Source organism: Zonotrichia albicollis, chromosome 10 (genome assembly GCF_047830755.1).
Source record: "Zonotrichia albicollis isolate bZonAlb1 chromosome 10, bZonAlb1.hap1, whole genome shotgun sequence".
In the NCBI taxonomy this organism is placed as follows: Eukaryota; Metazoa; Chordata; class Aves; order Passeriformes; family Passerellidae; genus Zonotrichia; species Zonotrichia albicollis.
Window position 1 is genome coordinate 32,169,306 of NC_133828.1, and position 27,958 is coordinate 32,197,263.

At 51.0% G+C, this 27,958-nt stretch overlaps 2 protein-coding genes and 1 long non-coding RNA gene across 3 annotated transcripts in view; 1 reads left to right on the top strand and 2 right to left on the bottom strand.

Moving 5' to 3' along the window:
- Positions 1–1,975, bottom strand: part of LOC141730478 (uncharacterized) — a 33,015-nt gene extending 31,040 nt beyond the window's left edge. The window contains exon 1 of the long non-coding RNA XR_012581996.1: positions 1,930–1,975. This is a non-coding gene — a long non-coding RNA (uncharacterized LOC141730478). The remainder of the gene's footprint in view (positions 1–1,929) is intronic.
- IGFBP5 (insulin like growth factor binding protein 5) lies at positions 289–27,540 on the top strand. The gene is made up of 4 exons (XM_005485268.3): positions 289–1,626; positions 18,466–18,692; positions 18,857–18,976; positions 19,339–27,540. The coding sequence occupies exons 1-4, from the start codon at positions 1,296–1,298 to the stop codon at positions 19,468–19,470; spliced, it is 810 nt and encodes a 269-aa protein (XP_005485325.2). The 5' UTR covers positions 289–1,295; the 3' UTR covers positions 19,471–27,540.
- IGFBP2 (insulin like growth factor binding protein 2) overlaps positions 22,967–27,958 on the bottom strand; it is a 58,962-nt gene continuing 53,970 nt past the window's right edge. The window contains exon 4 of the mRNA XM_005485194.4: positions 22,967–27,957. Coding sequence (XP_005485251.1) covers positions 27,790–27,957 — 168 coding nt within the window. The 3' untranslated portion in view covers positions 22,967–27,789. The remainder of the gene's footprint in view (position 27,958) is intronic.

The window sequence follows — 27,958 nt, forward strand, 5'->3', positions numbered from 1 at the left end:
GATCTGAACTTTCCCCCCACCCACCCCCCCACCCCGCCTTCCAGTGCTCGGCTTCCCCTTCCCCCTCCTCCTCCCCTTGTCTCTCCTCATAATATTATCCTTGATCACTGCCCGGGGTTTGAAGCCCAGAAGTCAGGAGCTGCGCACCCCACCCCCACGGCCCAAGCGCGCACTGATAGGGCCCTCGCTGCTGGCACCTAGTCAAGCTGAGGTGTCATTGGGATCTCAAATTGCAGCGAGGGGCTGGCAGGCAGCCAGAGGCAGTCTATTTAAAAGACAGCCTGTTCTGCAGTATTCAGTCTCTTTAGAAACTTCTCCAGGGGAAAAGTGTTGGGAGATCTACAAAGTGGATTTTTTTTCCTCTTTTTTTTTTCCTTTCCCCCTGATTTTTTACCGCTCCTCTGCCGACTTTGCAACAAAACACTCCAACTTTGCAGAAAACTTTTTTTTTTTACTCTTTTGGTCTTTTTTTTTTCTTTGCAAATCTTGGAAGAGGAAAGCGGGAGAGTTGAACAGAGCCGATCGAAACACAACTTTGCTTCATACCAAGCTTCCCAGCAGCTCGCTGCGTCGGGAGAGACTTTTCCTCCTGCAGAAGAAGAGGGAGGGGAGGGGAGCTTTGCATCCCCTCTTCCTTCTCCTGCGTTTTCTTTTTTTTTTTTTTTTTTCCCCTTCTCTTCTTGACTGCTTTGATGCATTATTAGCAGGACACTGGTTTTCAAGGAACTTTGCTCCCTTCCCAACCTGCCTCCTCCCAGCCCTTTGGGAAGAGTGAGTGTGCGCGCGTGAGTGAGCGAGTGTGTGAAATCGCCGTCCCACCTCCCCAAACACCCCTGCTCCCCCACGCCTCCCCCTGCAACCTGTAGGCTGTGCAACCCCTGCAGGCTTCGCTCTCTTTCCCCCCTCCTTCCCTCCCTCTTTTTTGCGCTCCCGCGGATCGCGGTGCGAATTCCCCCTCTCTAGGAGAGAAAAAGCTGAAAGGAGAAACGGTGGGGAGAAAGAAAAAGACAAAAAAAGGAAATCTAGACGTCCCCCCTCTCCCAGCGCCAAAAGAAAAGCAGGAGGGTCTCGCACCCCGAGAATAACCCCCAGAGTGGGGCGCCTGCAAGCAGGGGCTGCGCTTTCCTTTTTGAATTTTATTCTTTAAAATTCTTTAATTTTTTTCTTTGAATTTTTTCCTTTTTTTTTTTTTCCTTTTTTTCTCTTTTTTTTGGCCCCCGAAGGGGCAAGCGGAAAGCCAGCGCCGCCCGCTGCCGGCAGCCCCCCGCGCCCCGTCCCGCAGCATCCCCGCCGCGATGCTGCTGCGGCTCCTGGTGCTGCTGGGCGCCTGCCCGGGGCTGTCGCGGTGCCTGGGCTCCTTCGTGCAGTGCGAGCCCTGCGATGCCAAGGCGCTGTCGCTCTGCCCGCCGTCACCGCTGGGCTGCGAGCTGGTGAAGGAGCCGGGCTGCGGCTGCTGCCTCACCTGCGCCCTGCCCGCCGGGCAGCCCTGCGGCGTCTACACGGAGCGCTGCGCCCGCGGGCTGCGCTGCTTGCCGCGCCAGGGCGAGGAGAAGCCGCTGCACGCCCTGCTCCACGGCACCGCCGTCTGCCTCAGCGAGAAGAGCTACCGCGAGCAAGCCAAGGCCGGTGAGTGACCCCGATCCTCCATCCGCAGCTCTCCCGGATGCTTATCCGCCCTGCCGGCTCCTTTTCCATCTTTCCGCCTGCTTTTTCCACCCCCACCGCCGGCTCCCGGCTGCGTTTTCCCTCGTTCCGGGTGCTCTTCCATGACCCTCCGCTTGCTTTTCCGTCTTTCCGGCTCCCTTTCCATCTTTCCGCTTGCTTTTCTGCTCCCTCCCACTGGCTGCTCTTCCCTGCCCCCGCCACTGCTTTCCCATCCCGCCGGCTGCTTTTCCATCTTCCCAGGTGCTTTTCCATGCTCCCACTTACTCTGCCGCCTTCCCGGCTACTTTTCCATCTTTCCGCCCGGTTTTCCATCCCCCCTCCCCCCCTCCCCCGCCGTGTGCTTTTTCGCCTTCCCGGCTCCTCCATTCCCCTGCACCACCACCAGCTGCTTTTCCATCTTTGTGGCTACTTTTCTGCCTTTCTGCCTGACTTTTCTCTTTCTATCACACAATTACACACCCTGGCTGCTGCTCCATCTCTCTAGCTATTTCTCCATTCTCTCTCCTCCCCACCCCCTCCACGAGCAACTTTTCCAAGCCCCCGGTTGCTTTTCCATCATTTCTGTCTGCTTCTCCACAACCACCACTTTTCCCGCTGCTCTTTCATCCCCCCTATTGCTTTTCCACCTTTCCAGCTACTTTCACATCTTTCTGGATGTTGTTCCACCCACACCCACAGTTGCTTTTCCGTCTTTGTGGGTACTTTTCCATCCCCCTAGCTGTTCTTCCATGCCCCCTGCCACTTTTCCCATCCTTCCTTCCATCTGTGCTCTGGTCAAACCTCCTGTTGCATCATCTCACAGCCCCCACACTGCCTTCCATCACCGCCTCTTGATTGTCCCATCTCCAGTGGAAGGGTTTTCTTTCCCCACTTCCCAGATGCACCCTTTTAGTCACAACTGCATCCCAGTCCTTTCCCCGTTGCATCCTTTACATCTTTCCTGCACCCCTGTCTTCAGCCCTCTCCTTGACAACTTTCTATCACCTTGCTCTGGGGCCCGAGCTGATCTCTGCAGATTGAAGTACAGAGGAGAGCAGCAGGGCATTTCCTTTCAACCAGCAGCCCGTTCCCAAAGTCTCCGCCACCCCCAGGTTTGTTGCTCTGCCTCACACTTCCTCCTTGGAATCTCACTACAGCCTGTTCTTTCTGTCTGCCAGCTGCTGGACATCTTTGTTGGGCGATGGGCTTTAGCTCAGGGAGATGAAGAGAGCAGGTGCATTAGAGACAGGATATGGGTTTGCAAAAATAACGGCGGTGTGGCTAATAATGGGTAAGAACAGGTTAAAAGCAAGCATGAAGGCGAGCATGGCAGCACCAGTGCAAGGCCAAGCTTCTGAAATGTTTGTACCTTGCACATGACAAAAGCATGAAAGAAAGTGCTCCTTCATTTTGACACTCATTTCACTCCCATTTCTGGATCCTGTAGCTCATGTGAGGACAGATTCCCTGTATTCTTCCAAGTACATCTGTATTTCTGCCACAGTGTGAAGGGAGGTAGGGAGGGTGTCTGCATGTCCAGGAGACCACTTGGCAAAAAAAAAAAAAAAAAAAAAAAAAAACCAACAACTAGAAACCCTCACTTTTTTGGTCCATGAAACAGTCATTTCTACTTGTTAGCAAGCGTCTGCTTAGACCCATGCAACGGGAATCCGTTTCTCCTTCCTAGCACCTAATAAATTGTGATGCTTTTATTATTTTTCCCCTTTGCTGCTTGCAGGCAGTGGTTGCGTTGCTACGCACCATCCTTCAGAGCAAAACCAAATTCTGTGTGTAATAACTTCCCCCCCCTCCCTCGAATGACATCAGATGTCCAAACACCCTTTAATCAGCTAGAAACAGCAAAGCTGAGCTTGTTTTTTTGAAGGGCAGCTGTCAGATAGGAGGGTTGGGAGCTGACCTGCACAGGGAGCAGAGGGTGAGGCCAGGAGCCACGTTCCTGCTGGGGAGCCCAGCAAGCTGGGCAGTAACCACTGTCAGCAGAGATAGCCAAGTATCCCAGAGTGCGTCATCCTGGTGTTTATTTACTCTGCACGTGTGTGTGCGTGGCCAGGGCCAGCAGTGTGGCTGGGAAGGCAAAGCCATGCAGCTGGAGCCCAGCAGGAGAGCAGGGCCCATCCCTGTGCCTGTGCTGAGGGTGCCCCATTCAGGCACCTGAAAAAGCTTTGGCGCTTGGCTCCCGGCATGAATGTCCTTCCGTTCCACCTGCCTCGCACCTCCCAAGGAAACTGGCCCTTTAGCAGCTGCTTTGTGTGAAAACTTTTAGCCGGGGCCCTTGTAATTCCACTGCTTTTGATTTTCTTGGGATTCAACACCCATTGAATGAGCAAGGAGAGGGACAGGAAGGCGGTGGCAGGTTTGTCGTGCAAACCAACCCTGTGGCACTACCTGCACTTCCAGTTTGGACTCCCCAAGTGCCGCAGGGGCCTCTTTTCGGCAGGTTTTGTTCGCAGACAGCAGATGAGCCTGGATTGGAAAGGCTGCTGCAAGAAGCCACAGGAGACCAGCAGGCTCCTCTTGAGATTTATGCAATTGCAAATAGAAATAAAAAATAAATCAGGAATTCCTGAGGATGGGAGAGGGGAAAAAAAAGTCACTTGGCATTCGACTGGTAGTGTGTGAGAACAAAGTATATTTTCATAGGCATGTTTCTAAGCAACAGGGCAAGAAAAGAAATTAAGTTTGACTTGAACTTTCTGGCCTCTGCCAGTTTGGCCAGCAGCACAGGGATCGTGCACTGGGGAAGCTGGCCTGGCCCTGCCATCTATCAATGACCAAAATTGGCCCTGAGCTGAGAACTGCTGAGAAAAAATCAGCACTCTGCAAAATAAACTATGTGACAGTGGTGAGGACTAGATCAAACTGCATTTCTATCTATTTCTGCCCTTGTGCTGGCCAAGTTTAAAATCGCAGATGCTTTCCTCCTTATGGACAAGGTAGAAATGCATTGAGCAGTGCTGCCAGAGCCAGAGCCTGGGACGCCAGGCTTAGCTCTCCTGTAGAGCAGATGTCTTGCCTGGGGACAAGATGCTTGCAGTACCATGCCTCAGTTTCTTCATATGTATGCTGGGCAGTGGTACTGAGGAATGCCAGAGGTAACAAGCAGAATGTCCTCCTGGTTTGTTCAGAGGTTTGAAATGAAAGCAAGTGTGGGATTAAAGAGCCTTAGTAGGACTTGTTTTAAGTAGATGGATATGTAGGTACTGACAGGATGGTCCCTGTAGTCCTTCCTCCCACAACAGTCAGACACTGTCCTTTACTTAAAGCCAAACATCACGTCTGCAATTGACTGTTCCTGGTAAAAAAAACATGAATGAGCTTCATTTATGGCACAGGCTGCAGGATTCTGGGTTTTCTCTGTTTTGTTTAGGTTTCCTTTGAAATATACCATGTCTTTCCATTTTTCTCCCCTGTGCTCCTGCCAGACTTCCTCCTGCTGAGACAGCAAGGTCAGGCTGAGCACCAGGGAGCGGAGGGCACAGATTGGAGCCTGCTGCCCTAAAAACGCTCATGGAAAAAGAAAGGTTGTCAAATATTTCCTTCTCTCTCATTCCTGCCCTCTTTCTAGAAAGCGAGCAAGACTTGGCAAGTTTCCTTATGAAACCGTGAGCCAACGATAACCAGGAGGGGAAAGGGGAGGGTTTGCAGAATTAGCCCTAAGAAAATCATCTTTGCAGCGTCAGCTGAAAGGTGGAGGAGGAGGAGTGCTGCCGAGCACAGATTTCCTGCAGCAGCTTGTGTTTGGTGCTGTCCTTTGTTGCTCCCCAACATATTTTCCCCCACCCCATTCCCCCTTCCCGTACTCCCCTGCTCTGCATTTGGGGATGTGGGGCTTCAGGGGTGAGCAGAGGGGATGTGGGGAGCAGGTGGGCAGCTCCATGCCGAGCTCCGGGGTGAGGGTGAGGGCAGGGGTCATGGGAGCAGGGATGCGCTGCCTTGTGCACATGTCGCTGCGGGAGGGACCCGGCTGGTGCGGGCCTCACGTCCATTGTGCAAAGCAGCTCCGAGCTGTCAAGGTGAAAGCTAGTATCAACAGGCCTGCAAAACCTCAGACACAAAACAGGAAAATCTCCATTTTTTCTTTTGATCTGGAGTTTCAATAACAATATATTTAAGAAAAAAAAAATAGACGGAGAGTGAAATCCATCAGGTGCCAGCAAGAGAGCTGGGTTTCTGCGGTGTGTGTGTACGGGGGAGGAAGGGATGGGGTGGTTCAAACAGGAAAGGAGGGGCCTTGGCTGGAAGGATTTTTCAGCAGCCTGGTTTCTAAGGAAGGAGAGAGAATATTAAGTAGTTGATCCAAATGAAATTCCTGCCGAGTGCCAGCAGAGTTCACCGGAGAAAAGACGTGGCTCTGTGCATGCGTGCGTGCATGAGTGATAGAGCTGGCCCCGAGCTTCCACACAGCCCTGGACCCGCTCCAGGTCAGTGCAGGGAGTGCTCCAGAGCTTGCACGACCACAGCGAAGAGCAGGGGCTGCTCTCAAACGGGAGCCTCTGCAAACTTGAGGGATGCTGGAGGAGGCCATTGTGCCTCCTTGTGTCATACATAAGCAGCAGCAGCAGCATCCTGAGCCCAGATGATCGTCGCGGCTTTGGCACGTCAGTGGCTTGAGCACAGTCATGTGCGACTGGAAGCGTTTGCTTCACTGCGGGGCGCCCCCTCCGGCTTGACAAAAGGGGGCAGGAAAGACTGGGTACCTTCTGTGCCAGCTTCAAGGCATCCCCCAGGGTCTCCTGTCGCTTAGTTGGTCACACGTGTCGGGGCAGAGGGGGAGGAAGAGGAGGAGAGGCGGCGCCCGGCGCTGCCGCACCCGGAGCGCGGTGCTTTGCTTCCTCCTAACGACGGCTGGAAGCGCTGCTCGCCGGGCTCGGCAGCCGCACATGCAGCAGCAGCGCTTCCCTGAACTCTTCATGCAAACTGAAAATCCTGGGAGCAGCCTGGGAAGGGTGGCGGGAACCTCATCCCCTCCGGGCCTTGCCGTCCTCCTCTCAGCTGGGTGAGCCGCTGAGAACAGTTGTAGCTCGTTTAGCTGTGCTAACTCACAGGGCAGATAAAAGCGCCCATGGCACAGCAAATCCTGCCCCCCCACACACTTTTTTTTTCCTTTTATTTTTTTTTAACCCAAGCACTTAGTAGTGCAAATTCAAGGGCAGACGTAAGTGGAGAACTTGTCTGGAGCACACCTGCCCCGCGATGTGGGCTGCAGAGCAGCAGTATTAATATGCACAGGGCAGATATGCGTGTGAGCAGATGCACACACGTACCCGTGTTCACACGCCCACACATGCCTGCATAAACATTTAATGTGTGCAAGCACACACACAGAGCATTCTTGTCTCTGGAGGCAGAATGGTTTCCAGGCAGCACACACAAACCTCTTTTAGATGCAGGGGTTCTGGTTATGACTGGCACATCGTATTTTGCCATGAAGATCAGATACTGGCATACAGATCAGCCTATCCTCTCCTCCCACTGAGGGCTCCGAAATGAGATGCACCAGGTGAGCATATCAAACAATGGGAGGTGAGGAAGGAGATAGATGCAAGATCTGTCCTCCTCTCAGCCAGCTGTGTGGATCCAAACTCACCCCCTCTGTTTGGAGGTGGCGTGTGTTTTCTGGCTAGACTAAGATAATACACTGAGAGATTTCTTGAGGGCAAATTTTCCCATGTCAAACAAGCAAATTCTTCCCAGTGAAGGTGTGAAGTTGTGCCTTGCAAATGACAGCCAGTCCACCTGCCAGAGCAGTGGTTGCTGGTGTCATAGGTGGAAGGAGATGGGACCAGGGGTACTGTGGTCCCTGGGATCCTGCAAACTTCTGCATGCCAGGCAGCAGCAACTGGCCTTCAGGAAAGTGTGAAAGAAGAACTGAATTGGGGAAAAATGGCACATTTGCTGAAATGCAGCAACTGAGGGCAGGAGAAACAGCCTTCGTTCAGCACTGAGTAGAGGAAGCTGCAGGACCCAAAGACATGATGCATGCAGAGGTCAGAGATGATCCAAAGGTCATCTTCAGCCTGTGTGAACTCACTGGCAGCCAGCCTGATAACCACCCAGTTGTTAAAAAGGAGGCTTTTTACAGGGAAAAAGTAGATACTGTCTGTTTATCATCAGGACTGGAATAGCCAAAAGTATGAGGAGACTTGCTGGTGAGAAGGAGAGAACCTGACCCCCATGCTGGAATCCCCTAAGTCCTGGCCCACTGGGTCCAGTGAGCATGAGCCTCCACACTGGGTCTCCCCAGGGTGATACACAGGGCAAGGACATGGAGTGGGGGAACAGTTGTGCCAGCACTCCTGGATCCTGGGGCTCCCCATTTAAGATTACTGGGCACAGTTCATGATTTATGCCTCAGGTAATCCTGGAAGGGTCCTATCATATCTGGTGACATCCCCCATCACCTTTCCACTCAACCCCCACCAGACACTGTGTTCCTTCAGCTGTGTAGCCAAGGCAACTCTCAGCAAGATGTTTTTGAGGTGGCTCTTTGATGCTAGTGATCTGAGAGGACCCCTTAGTGTTCATGTCAATCCACTGCTTGAAGTTCATCTCGGCGGGAGCCAGCATAATGTGTTTGCAGAAATTTGGGGCTCTTGGTGATTTGCTGTGAGCAAATTTGCTCTCAAGGAATCCATTTCTCAGCATGTTTTGGTAAGTCTTCTGTCTATGATGTTTCCAGGACATGTGTGAGAGAGAGACTCTGGTCAACAGATTAAACTTTGAAAAGGCATGTTAAATTTATCCTTGTGAAGTCAGTGGGCATTTCTTGTGTGCACGTGCACAAGGCCTTGCTCTCACTATTGCCCTTATTCTCCAGACCCCTCTGTTATTCCCATCATTTTTCATTGTAACACCACCCCGGTGGTACCGTCTCTTCAAATGCAGAATGTGGGAATGGGGGGGGTCAATATCTCCTCCAACAAACTGGCACACAGTTCCCTGTTAGCCTGGCAGACCTTGATCCTGCAGGATTCTGACCACCTTTCCTCTAGGGCCAAAGAATCAAAGGCTTTTGGGCACCTCTCCCCTCATTGGGAACCAGCTGCTTCAGTCCTCGAAGGACTGTGGGGCCAAAGCAAGGGCTGTTGGCTCTGGTAGGGCTCAAAGCTTCTTTGCAGCTTTGAGCCTGGAGGGCTGTTGTTGCAGTTTGGTTTGTTTGCTTGTTGGATGGACACAGCTGGCTTGGTGATGGAGATAATTGTTATGTTGATGGAGATGAGTTGTGTGGTTGCTATTTAAGGGCAAGAAAGTAATCCTGACAGATACTTAGGGAAATGATTGCCTAGCTAAACAGAAGAAGGAATGTTTTTTAAAGGTAACTTTGGGGGCAGAGTTGGCTAATATTCATAATTCTTTTTTGTAGAAAAACAGTAGAAATACTTTATTTTTCCAAATACAGATGGGATTCATCAGAGAACAATTAAATCAAGAGTCATTTATTATTCATGCTTAAGAAATCAGATGTTATGTGTTAGACTAGTGATGAAAATCTGTAATTAAATAAGCCAGTGAAAACTATGGAACCTGGCTTTCACTTCCTAATTTAAAGAACATGCTGGAAAAGAAGAAAAGTTTTACTAGGGAAGAATTGCAGAAGAATTGTCTTATACCTGTCCTATAGCTGTCCAGCAGTCAATTATGCTGCTGCCACAACTACATGTCTTAAGATATTATTGCATGTCTTAAGATATTTTATCTAAATACAAAGTGACATACAGTCATTGCTCTTACTTGTGTGTCCTTCTTTCCTGATGAAATAGTAGATGTGGGTGAAATTTTACTGCATCTTTCTTAACCATTTCAGTGGCCAGTTATTTGGTTTTATAAAAGCAGCAGTGGCCTGAGGTTGCAGGAGAAACAACAAAGTGCAACAAGGATTTTATCATTCCAGAAAGGCTCTAGATCTGTGGCAAGGGGTGATCAGTTATCTTTCATTGAATTTCAGACTCCAAAATGGAGGTCTATACCCTTTTGTCCATCAAGATAAGATACCTGCGGGGATTTTTTAACATTCAAAAGCATCTTTGCATTGTGTTGGACCAAAAGAAATTGCTAATGTATGCAGGAGTACAGGGTGGAAAATGGCCAAGAGAGGCAAGAGTCGCCCATTAGGATCAAGCTTGGGGAAATTTCTCCTTATCAGTATTGTCTGAGTGTGAATGTCTAGCTTCTGGTACTTTTTTGTGGTCCTGCTTAGGTGGACTGAGAGATTAAATAACATCCAGGCCTACTGCAGGCAAAGGCTTTCTGAGAGAGGGAGCCATTAAGAAAGGAGTCCTGAGGGCAGAGGTTGGAAATTTCATCCCTCAGAGGTGGTAATAGTCAGGATGGACGGTACATGTGATGATGTGTCATCTGGTGCTGACACAGAGATGAGCAATAGATGATCTCATACAGCTTTTCCATCTGGTTTAATGCAAAACTGTGAAAGTGAGGCTGAAGGCCTAGAAGTTAATCCAGGCTAGGCTGGAACTTGCAATCACAGCTGCACATCTGAAATGCTTTTGGTGTTGTAACAGTTCTTATCCAACACCTCACACAGGTGCATCTCCACACTCCACCTTGATGGGCCTTTTCCTGTCTCTTTGTGGTGAGCAAGGGGCAAGCATCCTGGCAGCACCTGCTTTTAAGTCCACATTTCTTGATGTCTCATGTAGATTGGTACCACTGCTCACCTGAGTTTTAAAGATAAGCCCCATGGAGTCCAGGAGGGCAAATTACATACTCCTCCCTGATTACACTTCCTCCACTGCTGATATTGAGCTGCCTGCATCCAAAAAGTCCCCCTGCCTGCTTCTTTTTCATGCAGTAATGACAGCTGATGGACACATCACACCTCCTTCATTTCTGTGGGCACAAGAAGATTTTTTCCAAGTCATCTCAGGGGGTCAGATGATCAAACAACTTCTTGTTTTCATTCAGAAAACCTTAAAGCATGTGTGTTCTCATCTTTTTGTCACAAATAAGCCCCATGGAGAAGCTGCTGGTAAACAATTCAGTGATGCCTTGCAAGAGCTAAACCAGATTTTCCTCACCCTTAGTTAGGCAGAGACTGTCATGCAGTCTCCTCTGAGTTTTTCTTTTTTAATCTTTCCTGCTCTTAGTTTCTTGGCAGCTTTGTATGGGTTTTGCCTCCTTTATTGCAACCAATGAAATCTGCTGCTTGGGTGGATTTATTGGAAAAGATGTGAGACTAAGAAAGTCTGAATTACTTCATCCTTTTCAGGAAGGAAGAATATGTCTTGGTCACTCTGATATTGAAAGATGATTTATTTAGATTTCTGTGGGTCATAATTCAGCTCTCAGCTTCTTCTGCAGTTTCAACATATGTAATGGTGAACATCTGCAGTCTCCAGATGATGTGAAGGAAATACGTTTTATCTTCCTATCATCAGTGCATCAGCAACAGGAGCTTCTTGATATAAATCTAGTCCTGCAATACTTCCTTCCTCTCCACTTGCCAGTTCAGTTCTCTCGAAGATAACTATGTTCAGGAAATGTCAGGCTGATATAAGAAGCTATCTAGCAACAGAGTGTCTGCAGTTTTGCAAGATGGTGCACATCAGCATCATTTAATTGAAATGGATGGACGTTTGCTCGTCATCTTACTGGAGGGTGAAACTCTGGAAAGTTTCCCAATTCTTTTATTGGTTAGACATTTTGGGCTCTCTCTTGGGCAGAAATCATTGTCATGAGTAGCCAGAATCTCTGGCTGTTTTGCCTGTTGACTCAGACCATCACCAGGTCTTGGTGTGTCTTGTATGTGCATTGCAAACTCCCACACCTGCATGGAGAACTGACTGTAAACAGAATTTGGGAAGTTCTTGGAAAGAGACAAAGACAACACCTGTTCAGCCACAGTCTTTATTGTTACATCTCAAGGCAGCACCAGTCTGGCCCACCAGCTGGTGCCCAAGCTTGGCTCCTCCAGCACAGCATGGGTGCTTGGAGACTGCTGGACTAACAGCTAGCAATGTGTAGGGAAGGAGCTTCCATCATGAAGCTCCCCATATCCAAACCTGCTTTTCTCCTTGCTCTACTGAGTTACTCGCAGTTTTGTGACTACAGTAAAGGACAACTCAGGAAAGTACCATGTGCACATGGCAACACAGATCCTTCCTTAAGCTTCCAGTTCCCATAGCTGTACCTCTCCTGCCTCCGTGGCATTTGCTGGCACTGCAAAGTCATGCTGACCCAGAGATCCACTCCTACAGATAGCTCCTGCACTTCCAGAACAGACCAAAACATGAGCTGGTTCCCTTGAGAGCTCCTTTCCCACATGCTGAGCTGCATTTCTCCCCCATCCAGAACTGTATGAGGACACAGAGGTCATCAGGATGATGATCTCCCTTTCCCATGAATCCTGTGTGAACCTGGGGGCAGCCCAAGCACCTGATATTCACGCTCTGCAGGTGAGCCCTGGCTGATACAGCAGAATCTGTATCCACAGGTTTCTGCTGAGGAGACATTAATCACCTGAGAAAGAGCTGGTCTTCCAGGGTAGTTCAGCAAAGCCCAAACAATTACTTAAAAAAAAAAAATAAATGCCACAGAATAGCACATCCCTCTGCCATCAGTGCTTGTTCTGAGGCTCTTCAGATATTCTTGAGCTGTTCCCAAGCATCCTCCTGGCTCTTGGCTTAAGGAAATGGAGATAAGGCCTAGCCTTCCAAGCCAATTCTCTGAATGCTTTTCCATTATCTTCTCTGAGCTTGGCCTTACTGATCCATATCCTTCCCTTAAAAGGTGTCTCAGTGGAACAAGGCAGTGAGGTCTCATCAACTTCCACCATGTTGTCACAGGGGTATAGGATACTGGAATACCCTGGAGCCCCTCTTCCAAAAGCTTGTGTGGCTTTTGAGCCATGGACTGATTGGATTCTGATCATCTGTCTTTGGTAGGTGACTGGGTGTGGTGGGGCAGAGTGGGTGTTTCTGGGAGCACTTCACAGTGCTTTGACTGCTAAACACTTCCTTCCACACTCTGCAAATCACAACAGTGTTTTGCTGCCTTTGGCAGGTTTTGAAGTTCCTAATTCCCAGGCGTGCGTTTTCCTACTACTGCTCCTGTGTCTGTAAAACGGCATGGCCCATGGGAACTACATCACAGGCTTCAAGGGGACCAAGACTGAAGAGGTGGTGGGAGATACCTCTCTTAACTTCAGACCTTTGGAGGCCTAAGTGTGATCACTGGAGTCTCAGGAGAGGAGACGGGACTTTTGTTGCACCTTTAAATCATAACCCAAGCCAGATTATGAGACTGGTCACAATTTGGAGGGTGCAGCATCTCTGCAATGACTTACACATGGAGTTTGGCCATCCAGAACACCTCAGTGTTAGCATTTGGGTGTTATGTGACATAGATTTAAGTGTCTTGCTCGTTGCTGAGACTTGTGAGAGGTGGGGTGGCAGTCCCAGCAGGGCTGCTGTTATTCTGTCCTTCTTGGTGTGTGGTGTCTCATTTGAGCCTCTCATCACCTGCATTACCAGCACGCTCCCTCGCCAGTCCCTGCCAGAGAGGCTGCACCGGCTTGATGCCAAGACCCCACCAAAGTACAAAAGTTCGTTCAAAGTCCAAGGCACATTGCAGCTGGCTCTCCAGCAGACAACACCCTGGGCTAGTGGAGGAACTGGCTGTAGCCTCCATCCTCAGCCCTGGCTGCTCCAGCTCCAGTGGGTGCCAGATGGCCTCGGGCTGGGCTGCCTGAGCTCACTGCCTGACCTCACCAGGGCGGTGGTCTCAGCAGTGACCCCAGCACAGGCACAGCGCGTGGGCCGCTCTCTGACCACCCCAGCAGGGCTGGGGGCCGGTCACCCCCACGCTGGGGGCTGTGCCTGGGACGGGAATGTCAGCAAGCTGTTCTTCATTAGGCGGGTGAGAGCTCCTGGGCTTCTGCCTGGGCTGAGTCAGGTGGCCTCTGGGGAGCTCCGGAATGCTTTTGCTCAGTTGTACTCTCCAGCTGCCAAAGGGTGCAAGATGAGATGACTTTCCTCTCTTTGCATCTCTTCCCTGCCTGCATTCTCCCTTCCCTGCCTGCATCTTGAGAATGCAAACACAGTGGCTGTCTCTGTGTGCTGACCAGGAAGGGGGAATTTTTATTTTCCCATCATGGCCACAGGTGCTAGTTCAGGTCAGGGACGAATTTGCTTGTCAGTACCAGGAAGTTTTGATGTAGGTCAAGCATGTCCCCTCCTCCAGAGTGGGCAACAAATGGGGAAGGCCGCTGGGGAAAATCCTCAGGGTTTTTTCCAGCCAGGTATCTAAGAACGGAATTCCTGTATAAGCCCCATATGCAATGAGCATCTCTGAACAGGGATGGCTGAGTTTGGGGCAGAGGAAGGACTGGACAAATTCTCAGAGTCTCCACAAGTGACATTTTTGTTGTTCCTATGCTAGAGTTTTAACTGAGATCCCCATTAAGTCGTTCTCCAACACCTTCCTGTTTAAGTGGTGTATTATGTTAGTGCCTATGCTGTAAATAATAATGATCATTATAATAATCAAGAGGGCTGTTTAGCAGGGTTGTGCTGTGGTTGTGCATGTACTTCTTCAGTGCATGTGGCTTTTGGGGGTGGTGTTGAACAGGACAGCAAGTCCTCTAGCAGTGGGCTGTGGCTGTAACAAGCACGGTTCATTAAGAGCAGCAGTCAATAGATCCTTTCTGCCAGAAACCAATGAAAATGTGTTACAAAAATTTGAGCCTCCCAGCCATTTGGAAAAAGTTTTGTGTTCCACTCTGTAATGTCAGCAGGCAGGGTTGCAGTGTTCCCACACACTCTGCTCCACCATGTGAGTGCACCCGCCACCTTATGGGTCACATGGGCCCAAAGCATCTAAAGCCCAAGAGCACCAGGCTGGGTTTTAATGCAGGGCAGAATGATGGGTAGTCTGCTCTGGGTGGTATCTCTTAGGGACAGCAGGCAGCCAGACAGGAGCAATTTGTGGCTTCCCAGAAACAGTGCCCAGTATTTTGCTACTCCCCTTCCCTTCTGCAGGGAACAGTTGGAAATGGTTCCTGTTAGGGAGTTTCCACTGGCTAGGCTGGAGTGGGGAGAAGACACTGTGCCTCAGCGCAGGGCATAGGACATCCCATGCTCTGCTGTGGGTATTTTCTGTGTCCCAGGGCTCATCAACAGCACAGTCCTTTTGGCCTGGGTCAAGAGCCTTTCCAGATGCTTGCCCCTCTTTCCCTGGGCAGCAATGGATCAGACCAGACATGAAGCCATGGAGTGGCTCTGAGCTGAGTTCAGTCTGCTGCCTTGTCTGTAGGGTCAGCATCCCTTTGAGGTGGCTTCAGCCCATGTATCACCTCCAAGCTAGCCAGGCATCCTCAGCTTGGCTAGCTATGTCATTCTTTTGTGTTATTTTCTGTGCCAGTAAGCTTGGGACCTCTGGTGGGAGGTGGTCCCCTCCTGTGTTGTGGGGAGAAGGAATGGAGCTGTGTAAGCCACCCACCTTCTGTTTCCCACTGTCCCTTATCTGGGGACACCATGAGTAGGGCCTGCCTGCCCATGCCCTAAGCCCACAGGGATGCAGCGTGCTTTGCCAGGCCTTGTGTCCCCAGACAGGCAGCTGTGCCTCTGCAGGTGGCACCAGGCTGGCAGGCAGATGGGGGTAGGTGGGAAGGGGCTGTGTGGCAGGCCAGAACCTGACAGTGAGGGAGGAGGAACTCCAGCCTGAACTTCTTCCTGAGTCTTCCACAGAAGTTGGGCTCCTTTGGTGAAAGTGGGTGTTGCTCCTGCCAGCATCTCCTCAGGCATGGAGGCACAGCATTGCCAAATGCTGCCTGCCATGAGCCAGCCGAGGGGCAGACAGAGGGTAATGAATGGGCAGGTGGGTGAGGATGGGCAGGTGGGTGCAGGAGCTCTGGGGATGCTGATGTGAGTGTCTGGTCTGGCAGCAGTGGGCAGCTGCAGGTGAAGGTGGATGGGCCAGCCAGGAAGAGAAGGGAGGGGCTGCATGTGTGCTGCATGTGCCAGCTCTGCCTTTCCCTCTCCTCTTCGCCCTGGGAAGGACCCTCTAATAAGCTGCCCAGAGCTTGTTAGGTGTTTCTGTGAGAGTCCTCTGCCCTTCAGTTTGCCAAAATTGGCTTGTTAGAAGAAGGGGTCGCATCAGCCTTGTTGTTGAAGGAAATTAGGCTATAAAAAACATAAGAGGATTGAAGAAAGGGATCCCTTCAAGGCATCCATGGAGTTATCACTGGGATGTAAAAACCCAAACTAGACACCACTGCTGAGTCACAGATGAAGGAGTCCCATCACTTCTAATCCTTGTTGTATGACATCCCAAGCATATGTTCCCACTTGAGGGTGAGCACATGCATGCCAGGGAGAGCGAAGGGGGTCAGTACCAGGTGCTTTTTCAGCCCTGCAGAAAACACCAGACTTGGATTGGGGTCTGGGCAGCTTTTAATGCACATCAGTTACAGGAGCACAGGGCTCCTGTGGCTGCCATCTATCCTTGCTGAAAGAGCTCCACATTAGTCCCCAGCTCACTCTGGCTTGCTGGCAGCTTGCAGGGAGAGGAGGGATAAAGTGCTTGCAAGGGGGTAAAGCTGCTGACCATGTGAGCAGTCTGAGCTGCTGCAGACACCCATTGCATGCTGAGTTCTGGGGACTGGACACCCTGTACTGTTTCTCTGACTGAATCCTCACTGCCTTGTATCCTTTATTTGTTACTTGTTTTTATTTGTTAGGATTGCCCTAAGAAGCTGTGCCTCACTTATTTGTTATTGCTGAGGTAATGAGTTGTGCCTCTCCTGTGTTACTGGGGTTTTGCCAGCACCAATGTGAAACTTCCCTTTATTACTGTAGGGCAGCCCAGGGAGGTACTCTGGCAGCACCAGCCCTGGATGTGGGTGCCAGAGGGGATTCCTGGGACAGAACACTGCGTGTTTCACTGCTATGAGAAGAGATTAGTCACTGCAGATGCCTCTGTTCTTCTTTCAGACCTTGAGTTGCCAGAATATCTTTTGAGGCAAAGGAAGCACTTCAGCTGCACCTTGTGTTGTTTCATTTTCTGGGGAGTAATTTCCAGGTTACTCAGTTTCTTCTCTATCCCCTGTCTGTCATCCTCTTAGAGTAGAGGAGCCCTGATCTGTGCAGGCAGGTGAGTCCTGCAGCAAGGGAAAAAACACCAAGCATATAAGCATCATGGGGTAAAATGGCAAAATTATCCCATCCTGGGAAGCCACATGAGTCCTGGGGATGATACAGGGGATTGTTACATTGCTCTTGGCAGTTAGGAGGGTGTAGGGTTGGGGATGCTCATCCAGTGCTGTTCTTGTGAAAACAAAAAAAAACAAAGGGCCACTTTAATAAATAAGTGGCCATGAGAAACTTTCAGTTTTTTGCTGGGAGAGTGCAAGGTCCCCTTGGCAAGGAGGAATAGAAGACTTGTACCTGTGGATGGCTTGGGCACCCAGTGACCCAGTGACACTCGGTCACCTCCAAACCCCCCGGCTGAGGTGTGTGTGACAGTCTGGCACTGCCATCTGCCACTAAGCATCTCGTCTGTCCCCCCCACTGGGCATCCTCAGGCATCCCTGGGCAGCAGTGGCATCCTCTTCACCTTTCTCCCTCCTGGTGCTGCATCTGGGCTCCAAGAAGCAGTTGCTTTGCAGAAAGAATCCTGCTTGCCTTGTTGGGGGCGTATATCTGCTTTTATTTTAATCCTGAGCCTTTTCCCTCCCGTAGGAGGGGATGATCTGGGTTCACTGGCATAGAAATTGCAAGAGATGCTGTTCAGGGACAGATTTCAGCTACTCTGATGCTTTCCTTCTGCTGCAGTGAGTTTCTTCATGGTCACTTGCTGGTCCCAGCACAGACTTGTCATCAACACCAGACAGCTGGGGACCCAGGGGTCAGGAGACCAGGAGCCTCAGGACCTTTAAACTATATTCAAATTTAGTCGAGAAATAACCCTTTTTCACTCTGGTGGTTGTACTAAATGTCACAAGTCATCTAAGTTTAGACTGTCACCAGCTTGCTCCTATATATAACTCCTCAGGGCTCCTGCCTGCATCCTGCCAGCAGAGGTTGTGCTGGGGGATCTACAGGAAGATGGGTGCCATGGACAGAACCTAAACATGTTCCCCCTTTGCTGTCAGTCCCATCAGTGGCAGTCAGGCAGCATTACTTGGCAGTGTTACCCTTGGCTTTGCAGGCTGCTGGGTGTGTGTCAGCAGATGGGAGCTGGTTTGATCCCATGAGTGGGGCTGCAAGCTGAGGACCCTGGAGATCCCAACACTTGTCAGCCACATCTTTGGTATCACTGCTGAAATGTCTGCCCAGCCACGTGGTGGCTGTGCTGTGTGATTGACCTTGGCTTTGGAATTGTCTCATCTTCAAGCATTCCTGGCTTGTGCTCTTGCCTTCTTAAAGCAGGGTGGAGTATGAACTTGTCACTTAATCCTCTAAGCATGGATAAACAGGGGCTTCTCTGCCTCATTTATGTGTCACCTGGCCCTGGAGTTAGGATGACCCTCATGCTGGTCTTTTTCCACAGAAACAATGATGGCCCTTGTATGTAGAACTGCATCCTAGACCTCTGACTCCTCCATGCTCTCTAGACAGCTTCCTGTCCCAAGCTCAGAGGTCACAAAAAAACCTTGTGAAGTCCCACACAGTGGGATAAAGCCAGGGCTGTAGGCAGCAGCTGGGAAAGGGATTCCTTCAGTTATTTGTTTTCATCCTGCCTGCTCCAAAGCTCTTTTCTGTGTTGGGCAGGAGGGTCTCTGTGCAAAAGCAAGCCCCACTCATCTCACAGAGACATGACAGTTTGGTACCCCATCCCTTGCAGAGCGGGAGTCCCGGGAGCACGAGGAGCCGACCACATCGGAGATGACGGAGGAGACCTACCCGCCCAAGGCCTACCGGCCCAAGCACGGGCGCCTCTCTGAGCTCAAGGCTGAAGCCCTGAAGAAGGACCGCCGGAAGAAGCTGACCCTGGCGAAGTTTGTGGGCATGGCTGAGAACACGGCTCACCCTCGTGTGGTCATCCCCGAGCTCCGGCAGGAGTTTGAGCTGGTGGGTGCCTTCACCTTGCCTCCCTGAGGCTCCCATGGGAAGGTGACTATGGAGGGCTTTTACCCTTGGGAAATGGGTACTAGTCAGGGGGGACCTGGGGGCTTTTGCGGCTGGAAGGATCTGTGAGGTGCTCCCCTTCTCACATTTGATCTCCCTGCTTGCAGGGCCCATGCCGCAGGCACATGGAGGCGTCCCTGCAGGAGCTGAAGAGCAGCCAGCGGATGGTCCCCCGCGCTGTCCACCTCCCCAACTGTGACCGCAAGGGCTTCTACAAGAGGAAGCAGGTAAGATGTTCCCCACCCAGGAAGGCTTCTCTCTGCCACTGCCCTGGGTGGGAGGGATGCAGGTTTTTCCTTGGCTGGGTTAGTCTGGATGCTGCTGCAAGCATCTCCAGACCCATTTGGTGGTGGGTGGCCTTGCTGATGGCTCCAGGTGCCATCTGGCTTGAAGCAAGCATCCTGAAGGAGCTGGTGAGGGAGGGGGGAAAGTCAGAGACCTGGGCTGGGGTAGTGCTGAAAGCAGAGAGCAGGAGCCAGATCCTACCATGGGGATTGCATTGCTGGTGTGATAGGCCTGGTCCCCAGGGAGGGAGCCACACAGCGTCTGGTGGCTTGTTTCTGATCTCTGCCCTTGGGTGTCTCCCCAGTGCAAGCCCTCCCGGGGCCGGAAGCGTGGGCTGTGTTGGTGTGTGGACAAGTATGGCATGAAGCTGCCGGGGACTGACTTCCTGAGCGGAGACCTGCAGTGCCACGCGTTCGACAGCAGCAATGTGGAGTGAAGCCACATCCCCTCCCTCCGCCCCATCACTATCTATCCAGACTCCCTTCCACCCTCCCCTCCGCACCTCCCCACGCCCCGGGACTCCGATTCCTTTCATCTCATGTAAGACGAAAAAAGAAAGGAAAAGAAAAAAGAGAAAGGAAGAAAAATGAAAAAAACAGAAAGGGAAAGAAGGAAAGAAAGAAAGGAGAGAAGTAAGGAAAGGAAAAGTAAAAAGAGAGAAAAGAAAGAAAAAAGAGAAAAGAAAAAAGAAAATTAAAAAAGAGAAGAAAAGAGAAAAGAAAGAAGAGAAAAGGAAAAAAAGAGAAGAGAGAGAAATAAACCCTGAAGAAACTGAGGACTCGGAATCTACAACAGCCTTTTGACAACAAGGACTCAGCAAGGAAAGGATAGAGCCAGAGACAAACCAGCCATGGCCACTCTGCCATCCTGCACCTCTCCCCAACGCTGCCTGCACCTCTCTGCCACAAGCAGAGGTCACCCTGATGTAGGAAGCTCTCCAAGTTGCTGATTCTCCAGTACGGGTTTTGGGCAGGTTCATTTTTATTTTTATATTTTTTTCATGTTAGCTAGTTGATTTCTGAAGGGTCTTGAGAGAAAATCTTGTGGCCACCAGCGTTCCCCTTGCAGTCCCCCAGAGTATCCTCCCCATGTTGCTGGGACTCACTTGAGTTGATTTCCATCTCAAATGACTGCCCCCCAATCCAGGCAGATTTCAGCAAGGGAGGAGACGTGGGACTGTTCACTTTGTGTATGGAAATAAGCTGGGGAGGGAAACACAGATCCTGCAACAGCACAAATACCCCCAGAAAGTATCTGTGGACTTCAAAAAAAATTATCACAAAAGGAAATACAGTCTCCCCTGTCTAGTTCATCTTGATTAGAAGGTCAGAAATTTTCTTGGACAAGCAGGACTGACCTTTGTCCATCCAGGTGTGAAAGTGTTCGTCACCTGCATGCACTTGTGTGTGCGTTGATGTGGCTTTCCCTCCTTGCAATGCTTCACCTTGAAATCTGGAGGTTTCAATGTAATATGCAATTGGGGGATATGCTGCCCCTCCCAAAAACAAATAATGACCTGCTGGATTAAGCACAGAAGCAGAGTTATGGAGGAGCATCGGTGCCTGTGGAATCAGGGCCTCATCAACACTGAGGACTGCATCACTGTTCAGACTGAAGTATCCCTACATGGGGACAGGGGAATCAGAGCCAAAACTCTTCACCACCCTTTGCCACCACAAAGATGACCAACTATGGAGATTTTTTATTGTTTTTTTACACAGCCAAAAGTGTGGTTTGCTCCAGGGGGAAAAAACCCCCAAACCTCCACTTTGTTTCATCTTGGTTTTTTGTTAAGGCTGGTTTATAGTTTTCCCCATGGGTAGGAAAACGCCATCCTTTTGCATTGAGGATACCGCTCATGTTGCCACGGCTGATTCCCACGATCCTGCAGTAAGATCCTGAGATGGGCCCTTGCCTTTAACCTGGGGCCCAGCTCCTTGTTGAGTGACAGCAGCCACTGCACCATGGAGACCCACTGCCTTGGGCATGCTGGGACAGCCCTCGGCTGCCTTCCTAACTCATTTCTTGTTCATAACATTTACATTTGATTTTGGGACTCTCGCCTCTTGCTTATCCCTGACAAGGGTCTCCACGATGTTGGTGCTGGGAGGAGATCCTGCAGCGAATGGAAGGAAAGAAAAGAAAGGAAGCTGTGGGGTCTGGGTGCTGTGGTGGGGAAACACACTCACTGGGAACCACATCCTACTGCCACGGCTGGAGGTGGCAGCCAGCACTGGCCAAAGGACACAGCTGACCTCAGGTGGAAGGTTCCTGAACCCCCATATCCCTTTCAGCTTCCTGGACCTGGGCAGAGAAAAATGGAGGTCCACAGCACCACTGGAGCCCCACCAGTGGGGATGGGACAAGGGAGTTCTGGTGAAGGCTTCTTGCCATCACAGGTTGGGAGCCCTCATAGCCTCTCGTGAGATGATCTTGCTCCCCTAAGCATCCCGTGGGCTCCCCACCAGGACGTTACCCTGATGGAGGGCAGGACTGGACACCTGTGGTTATTTCCCTCCAAATGACAGCAGGAGTGAGTTTTGCCTATGGACTTCCACGGAGACGCAGCAGAACACATTTTGTCCTGGGGACAAAGCACCTTCCCACCTTGAAAAGAAGGAAGTGTGCTTCCAGTGTAGATGTGCCCCCAAAAAAGCCTGTTGAAGTGGGGTAATTCCATGTTGTTGGAGGGGAGCATGGTGGGGGCTGAGAGAGGGACCCCTCCAGGCTCTGCAGGGCTGATGGAGCAGGGTTGGTTTAACCAGAGTGGTGGATTAATGCTGGGGTGCAAGTGGAGTAAAGAATGGGGTGAAGAAAGCGGGAGGAAGAGGAGATTGTGCTAACCCCAAGGGCCACTGGACGCCATTGTTGACACTGTCCGCTTGCTGATCCCTGTGCAAACCCTCCTGACTGTCATAGGCCAGTACCACCTTTCCCAGGACCCTTCCTTCCTTCTCTCTTCCTCTTTCTTGCTTTTTTTTTTTTTTCAATTTGTTTGTTTGTTTTTTTGTTTAATTTCCCAAAACTTGAAAGCCTTTGGCTGCAGAGAAAGGAGATGTGCCCCCGGGGTGGGATGGGAAGGGCATCAGACCCCCATGGACCTTGCCTTTTGGCCAGGATGCCCCCAGGTGGTGTCACAAAGAGGCCACCACAGACACTGGGAAGGGATACAGGGCAGTGCTCTGTCCTCTCCCTACCAGGCAAGTCTATGTGGCCCTTGGAGCCCAGAGTACCAAAATCCATCCCACACAGCCTCCCTCACGCCTGCACACCCCATGCTGGGATGGCATTGCCTGTCCTGTCCCCACGAACCTGGGGACATTTGGGGTGCACCGCCCTCACCCCCCAGATCACCTCGGCTCCCAGGATGGGGCACCAAGTGACCCCCCCAGCTGCCCACTCCCTTAAGGATCCCCAGCAGGACGAGGCTGTTTACAAGCTGCACTAATATTTAGGACCGGGGTTGGAGCCTGGGATTGAGAGTGACTTCAGGAGGGCTTGGTCACCCTCTGGGGTGGCAGTGATGAGGTGCTCCCATTCTCAGCACCCAGCAGCACCCCTCTGCATTTAGGATGAGAGAACCAGAAGGGGCAGATTTGGAAGCTGGGGAGGGTTGAGGCACACCAGGAGATGCTGGCAATTTGTGCATCGGGGGGTCATGAGGCTCAGGGGTCTCTGGCTACGGTATTTGTGCTGAGCCCACGTTGGTATCTAGGATGGGAGCTGGGAAGGAGAGGACAAGGATGGCTCAGGACAGCCCTTCCACCACATCTGCCCAGGGAGCAGCGCTCAGTGGCTGGGCTACCCCTTGTCTGTACTGCAGTGGACTTCGAAAACCACTAGTACAAGAGCATTTTGCACTATTTCTCCGCTCTCTCCCCCCTTCCCCTTTTCTCCACCTTCCCCATGAAAATTCTTTGCTGTTGGTTTAGTTTTCTTTTTTTTTTTTTTTTTGGTTTTGTTTTGTTGTCATTGTTGATTTTTTTTTTCCCCCAAATGGAGCATTGTATATTTAAAGAACTGTCAGTTCACCTCGCTTCCAGACCGCTGTCCTGGCCCTGGCCAGGATCCCTGCCTGCTGTGGCCCCCTCCCCAGCCCCACCAGCCACCGCCACTGCCACCGGGACAGACGTCACCACGCACGTTACCCACCGTTGTAACACAGTTGTTAAAACACACCAGATTCCGAGTTTCCTGCCTGGTTTTTATCTTTAAGCAATACTCACTACACATTTTACGGTAGCTTTTTATAGCTTTACATACATACGGTAGCTCTGTTGTTTCGTTTTGGTTTTGTTGTTTTGTTTTGTTTTTTTTTCCAGTAAACAAGAAATACTCATAATCTTACTGGTGGGAAAAAAAAAAAGCAGTTTGTGAAAAACTGACAATGGAAGAAGAGCTTAATGCTCTGTTTAGCATTTTGTACTTAAAAAAAAAATCTCACATTTTATTAAAAAGTGAAGATTGCTGTATACTATTTATTCAACTTATAATTTATGTTACTCTTTGATCTTTGTCTTTTCTCATGACAAAGCATTTATTTAATAAAGTTATGCATTCAGTTAGCTCGTGCCTGACCCTCGTGGAGCATCTGTGTGCCAGGGCCTGCCAGTGAGCTGCTCCAGCCCCGAGCATCCCACGGCCGCCTGTGTTGGGTCCCTTGGGGGGCTCAGCCAGCTCCACAAGGGTGCTCAGGGAGGTACAGGCCATGGGGTAAAACGGTGGCAATGCTTTAGGGGAGCTTTTGATACTAGAACAATCTGCTAGGTGACTGGTAAAAGTTGCAAGCTTAACTTTACAGCTTCCTGCAAGCAGAGCTACAATTTTTTATCTTTCGGGGGGTTTTTTAGAATTTTCTTTGCATGGATGTAGAAGTGGGGCACAGCACACACATTCAAGCAGTTTACCAGGGCAAAGTACCTAGCAACCAGTGACGTTAAGCCCCTAAATGCCATCTCAAACTGAGCTCCACAGCTTGGGAGCAGACGTGCTCATTGAGTCTCAGACCTCTCCGGATCGCTGGAAGATTTGCCCCAATGTCCCAGCAGCAGGAACATCCCTGGAGCTGCTCAGCCCAGCCAGGCCGTGTCCTCAAACACTCTGCGGTAGCTCTTGGTGGCTCATCCCACTGTCCTCCCCGGTGCTGGATCTGACCCTGCCCCACCGCCCAGGCAACCATCACCCTTCATTCTCCCGCTCCCCGCGATCTCCCTGTTCCTGTGCCCCTCTTCCCCTCCATTCACCTGCCAGCATCCCCCGTGCGCCCAGAGTGGGGCCGGAGGCGAAATCATCCCCTTTGCCCCTGCACTGAGGACCGCGGGTTGCCAGGGCTGCGCTAACAATGCATCCCGCAGCCATCTTGCAGCACATGGAGCTGGCACAGCCACCCTGTCCCTGACGGACACCCCGTCCCCCCGGACACCCCACACGGCCGGGTCCGACCCCCTCAGGCAGCACCGGGGGCCGGAGCCGCGCGGTGCCGCTGCCGCCACCAGGCGGCGCCACGGCCCGCCCGCGTTACCCTCAGGGCCCGGCCAGGCCCGGCCGCGCTGCTGCCGCTTGCAGCCGCAGAGGCCCTGAAATGGAGCTTTCCGTGCAAAAAGTTATGGCTGCCTTCAGCTAGGGGCTGATAAATCACATCCCTAAGGACAGCTGGAGCTGTATGCACGTGTATAAGTAGCTACAGCTATGCAACATACAGTTTTACACTAAGGATGTTCTTCATATTAAATATCATCGTTTATATTGTACTATTGTACAGGGTTTTATACTGAAAATACTAGGAAGAAATTCTTCACTGTGAGGATGATGAGGCACTGGAACAGGTTGGGCAGAGAAGTTGTGGATAGCCCAGCTGTGGGAGTGTCCAAGGCCAGGTTGGCTGGGGCCTGGAGCAGCCTGGTCTAGTGGAAGGTGTCACACTGTCACACACAGCTCATGTTTGTTCCCCTCAAGCCCCTGAATGGGAGGGTGGCCCCAGGCACTGCTGGGCTCTGGGCACCTCTGTCACCTCCAGCCCTCTCTGGGCAGCACCTGGCTTGGAGCACCCTCGTGTCCCACCCCGCTACTCAGCATTCCCCCCATGGCATCACCTGAGCCACCTCCAGCTCACCCCAGAGGCACAGAACAGGAGTAAAAAGTATTTTGCTACTTTTCCCATGTTCTTCAGCCTACATCCCACCCCCCATCATGCCAGTCCTCTTTCCCCTCCCCTGCAGCCCTCTGCACTCACTGCCTCCTGCCCACACAGAGTATCCTGGTGCTCCTCAGCACTGGCAAGCTCCTCAACATGTGTCAGTGTGAAACTCGGAGCAGGGGGTAGAAGAAAACAGAAGGGGAAGAAGCCCAGTGGTGCTGCCTTCCTTTGGGGAGTCCAAAGGGAAAACAACAGTCTGCTGGATGCAGGATGTTAGGGCCAGCAAAGAGCCTCTTCTTCAATGCTGCAATTTCAACTGAATGTACTGTGGGGTGGGGTTTTTTTATTTTTATTATTATTTGCCTCTCTGTGATGCCCAAACACCAAGCTCTGCTGTCACACTCCCTTTGGCAGCACTTTTTACCTTGGGAGAATGTGCAGGACCTCTCTCCACAGCTGTGTGAGTGGAGCAGCTCTGGTAACACACAGAGACTGTGTGTGCAGGCCTCCCTGCACTTCCCAACAGAGTCACAAGGACCCATGTGTACAGCAGGAATATAGCCAGGCAAAGGAGGAGTGACACCAGTTGCTCCCTGCCCACATAACCAGAGCCAGTAACAATAAAAGTTCAGCTCCCGTTATTGCCTGTCGGCCATGGACCAAGGATGAACAGGGACAAACCTGTGTGTGATGCATCAGGCAAAGAAAGGCCCTGTGAGCAGTGTGGAGGGGAAAGACAACAGTTTTGTGGCATCCTATTTAATTTATTCCAACTTTATGTAGCTCGGCTTTCTTAAAAGGGAAGAAGGCAAACAAATAAGAAAACTTCCCTATTCCTAAACAAAACAAAGTACAAACTGCAGATGAGAGCCAGCATGTGCAAGTTTTATATGAAAAAGCAGAACACCCTCAGATGTTAACAGAAAACAGCATCATTTTTACAGTCACTTCGCTTTGCACGGAGGTGTGTTTTCTTCTTTCATTTGCTCCCATTCATACACATCCACATATGCCCATCCCCAACTGTCCAAAGGGGGTTCTTCCCCAGTCTACTCCACTGCCAGGTACAGACCCCTGCAAAGGCACGAGGGCCCTAATTTAACAAAGCCCACCTGTGCCCTTCACACTTCAGATCTGAAATGTGGGTCCAAGAAGGGGGACAAGAAACAACAAACCATTTAAGAAAAGCCCAAGACATTTACTCCAGGGAGAGGGTTTTTGCAATTACCCTAACAAGGACATCCATATTTAATTGGAAAAAAAGGAAGAAAATAATAAAACCTCCTTGCTTAGGCAATGGGGAAGTTATTTATTCTCAGCATCACTGTGTTCTGTACAGAAAGAAATCAACAGGTGAATTAACAGCAGAGACACATCTCTCCCCAGTACGTCCAGCACAAAACCTCTCAGAGCACCTGGAATCGCTCGGATTTCATCTATACAAATGTGTATGTGGGCAGAGGAGTGTGAGAGTGTATGAGTGTGTGTTTGTGTGTGTGTGTCTGTGTGTGTGTGTGAGTGAGGGCCTTTACAAAGCAAGATATATATTGTAATTTACTTACAAAAAGAAAAAGTTATGTGCTGAATAACAGATGCTCACTTCAGTCCCAAGCAAAAATGGAGGGACAAGGGCAGCTGCTTGGGAACGCAGGTTTTAGATGTTTTGTTTTGTTTTTTCCTATCTAGAAATAAAGAAAAAATGAATGAGAGAAAGAGAGACACTCCCTGGCTTGTTATCCTAAATCTACACACGCATCCTTCCACCCAGCCTCGGCAAGTTCATTTTAGCTCCCTCGGCATAAGCTGATCCTAAGAAATACTGTGCAAAAGCCCTTCAAATCCCTTGGAAAAACAAGCATTTAGCTTTGCTATCACCCAAAGACCCCATGCTCCCACACCAGTGGCTGACGCTGGGCCCCTGTGGAGTTGTCTGTGCCTCAGCACAAGGAAAGGAAGCACCCAGGAGTGTTGTTAGGGGACAAGGTGGCAGCTGTCTCATCTTTAGCCCTTTCCCTCACTGCTGCTTCCTTGGGGAACACATCCCAACTATGGTGATACGTTCAAGCTGGGAATCCAGGGTCTTTCTTCCTTTCCTCCCTCCCACACCACATCCCATGCCAGGACTGATGGCTGGGCTGGGGCACAAGAGACTGACTGGCAGGACACAAGAGTCAGGTGACAGTATTTACAGTCTTTGGTCTTGGGGAAGAGAGAAAAAGAGGGGAAAAGGCTGGGCTCTTTCAGGTTTTTTACCCTCTCCCACTCATAGCAAGGGGTTCTGTCCCCAGGGAGGGGTCAGGGAGCACATGGCACTCTGTGCTGGAGGGTGCAGAAAGATGCCGCAAAGCAGCAGGGAGGGCAGGGCTGCAGGGCGAGGAGCAAAAAAGACCAGTTCTCTGGTTTGTGTTGGGTGAAAGACTAAGAAAGCAGTCCCTTCTCCTTGCAAACCCCCCACCACCTTCCCCTCCCCTTATCCCTCCCCTCCCCAGGAACCAGGCAGCTGAGGAAGGAGGGCAGCACCCAGTCTCTTCCAGAGCCTAAAGAGACACGCTGAAACCCATGTAAAATCCAGCACTGGGGCTACAGTGAGCCACCTCCAGCCAGCAAGATCACATCTGTCTACAGGCTCCGCAGGGCGTGTGCTCCCCGGTCCTCCTGCTCGTGGGCTGTGTAGAAGAGGTGGCACTCGGGGTCCCCGCGGATGGTGGGCGCACCCTGGATCACCTTCCCATGGATGGGGTCCACGCACCAGCACTCGCCACGCTGCCCATTCACCGACATCTTGCAC